This window comes from Carlito syrichta, unplaced genomic scaffold, assembly GCF_000164805.1.
Source record: "Carlito syrichta isolate Samal-C Ts95f unplaced genomic scaffold, Tarsius_syrichta-2.0.1 Scaffold313246, whole genome shotgun sequence".
In the NCBI taxonomy this organism is placed as follows: domain Eukaryota; kingdom Metazoa; phylum Chordata; class Mammalia; order Primates; family Tarsiidae; genus Carlito; species Carlito syrichta.
In genome coordinates, this window is record NW_007257342.1 from 250,877 (window position 1) to 252,590 (window position 1,714).

Consider the following 1,714-nt stretch of genomic DNA (forward strand, 5'->3'; position numbering starts at 1 on the left):
TGGTCCCTGCCCTCATGATTAACAAAGTGGTTGAAAAAAATATATGAAATAATACACTTAAAATGCTCCAAACAGTCTTAGTGCACAATAAGTGCTCAATAACATTATTAAAACATTAATTAACAACCGTAGCAATTACAGCCACCGTCTGAAAGACACGTTGCTCTGAGCTTCGGAAGCTATATATCCTAAAATGCTCTTCGACGGGGTTCCGCAGCCCATTGCATTCTGGGGCTTGTAGTCCGGAAGTGGGAGGCTGCCTTCTCGGCGCGCAGGCGCAGTGGCACGGATCCCCGGAAGAACCTGCAGCAGCAACCAGGATGAGCGGGTGGCGGTGCCTTCTGCTGCGGCGGAGACGCTGACAGGACACGAGCTCTATGCCTTTCCGGCAGCTCATCCCGCTCGGCCTCCTGTGCGTACTGCTGCCCCTGCACCATGGTGCTCCAGGCCCCGACGGCACCGCGCCTGATCCCGCCCACTACAGGTGAAGGGGCCAGTCTCTCGCCCTTCTGTGGTTGGGGAATGGCAAGCGCGGACCGGGTCCCTTCCCTTTCCGTCCATCCCAGGCCCCCCACCCCGACTTGCTCGCACTCCGCTACTGGGCCCCTGGCAGAAATCGGCTGGTGATTCCCACTTTCCTTCCTGTTTCTTGTTCTCCCTCCCCGGCCCCCCCCCCACCTGTTTTTGTGCTCTGGCCCCATGCCTTATTTCTCGTCTTCCGCCCAGAGATCGAGTCAAGGCCATGTTCTATCACGCCTACGATAGCTACCTGGAGAACGCCTTTCCCTTCGACGAACTTCGACCTCTCACCTGTGACGGGCACGACACCTGGGGCAGGTAGTGCGAGCGGAGGGACAAGGGGGAGGAGGCCGGGGTCTAGCCATCTGGTCCTAGGCGGGCTGGCTGGGGCTGGTGACTTCACGGCCTCCTCACTGGTTCCAGAAAGCACCCAGCCGAGCCGGGGCCGTGCTCCCCTCATTTCATGCCATCACCTCCAGGATACACTTCAGCCTCTCGCAAATTTTAAAAAAAGTACTGGGTTAGCCTGGTGGGTTACTCTGGGCTCAGCCCCAGCAGTAACAGGCATCAGCTGTGGGGACTTAGGCAGATTTCTGGAGTAATAAGTCATCGTGGGAGGGACCGCCAGAATCAGAAAACCCAACTCCTTCATATTATAGGTTGGCAGACAGGGCCGAGAGGGGTTATGACGCCTTTGTAGCTGATGTTTCCTGTGACTGAAAAACACTCATTATCCTCATATCACTGACTGCTTCTCATTATTTAGATCTCAGCTCAAGTTCAGTATGTCACCTCCTTAGCATCAGTTCCCCTAACCACCCAGTTGCTTTAAGTCATGTCCCCTGTTTTCTTTGTAGCACGACTCACTTCTGATCCTATCATTTTCACTTATCTACTGGTTTCTTTCTCATTTCCACTAGAATAAAAAGATATGAGAACTGGAATTCTCTTTCTTGTTCCTTAATGAGTGAAAAATCATTGCTTTAATTGAAGCTGACATTGATTGAACACTGTGCTAAGCATTTTACACTGTCATCTCCCATAACTCTCTTAACACCCTAGGGGTTAGGTGCTATTATCCCTCTTTTACAAGGGAGAATGCTAAGGTCTGGAGAAGTTATGTGGATTTAGAACTTGTGCTGGGTTTTTTTTTTTTTTTTTGAGTTGGAGTCTCACTCTGTTGCCCAGCCTGGAG

The 1,714-nt window shown here is 51.8% G+C and overlaps 1 protein-coding gene across 3 annotated transcripts in view; it reads left to right on the plus strand.

Moving 5' to 3' along the window:
- Positions 1-275: 275 nt before the first annotated feature.
- Positions 276-1,714, plus strand: part of EDEM2 (ER degradation enhancing alpha-mannosidase like protein 2) — a 31,122-nt gene continuing 29,683 nt past the window's right edge. Inside the window, exons 1-2 of one of the 3 annotated variants that reach the window (XM_008070262.2) lie at positions 276-484; positions 727-837. In XM_008070262.2, the coding sequence (XP_008068453.1) occupies positions 378-484; positions 727-837 (218 nt within the window). In that variant the 5' untranslated portion in view covers positions 276-377. Of the gene's footprint in view, positions 485-726; positions 841-1,714 lie in introns of all 3 variants that reach the window. The other 2 variants (XM_021718677.1, XM_021718678.1) reach the window with 2 other exon arrangements.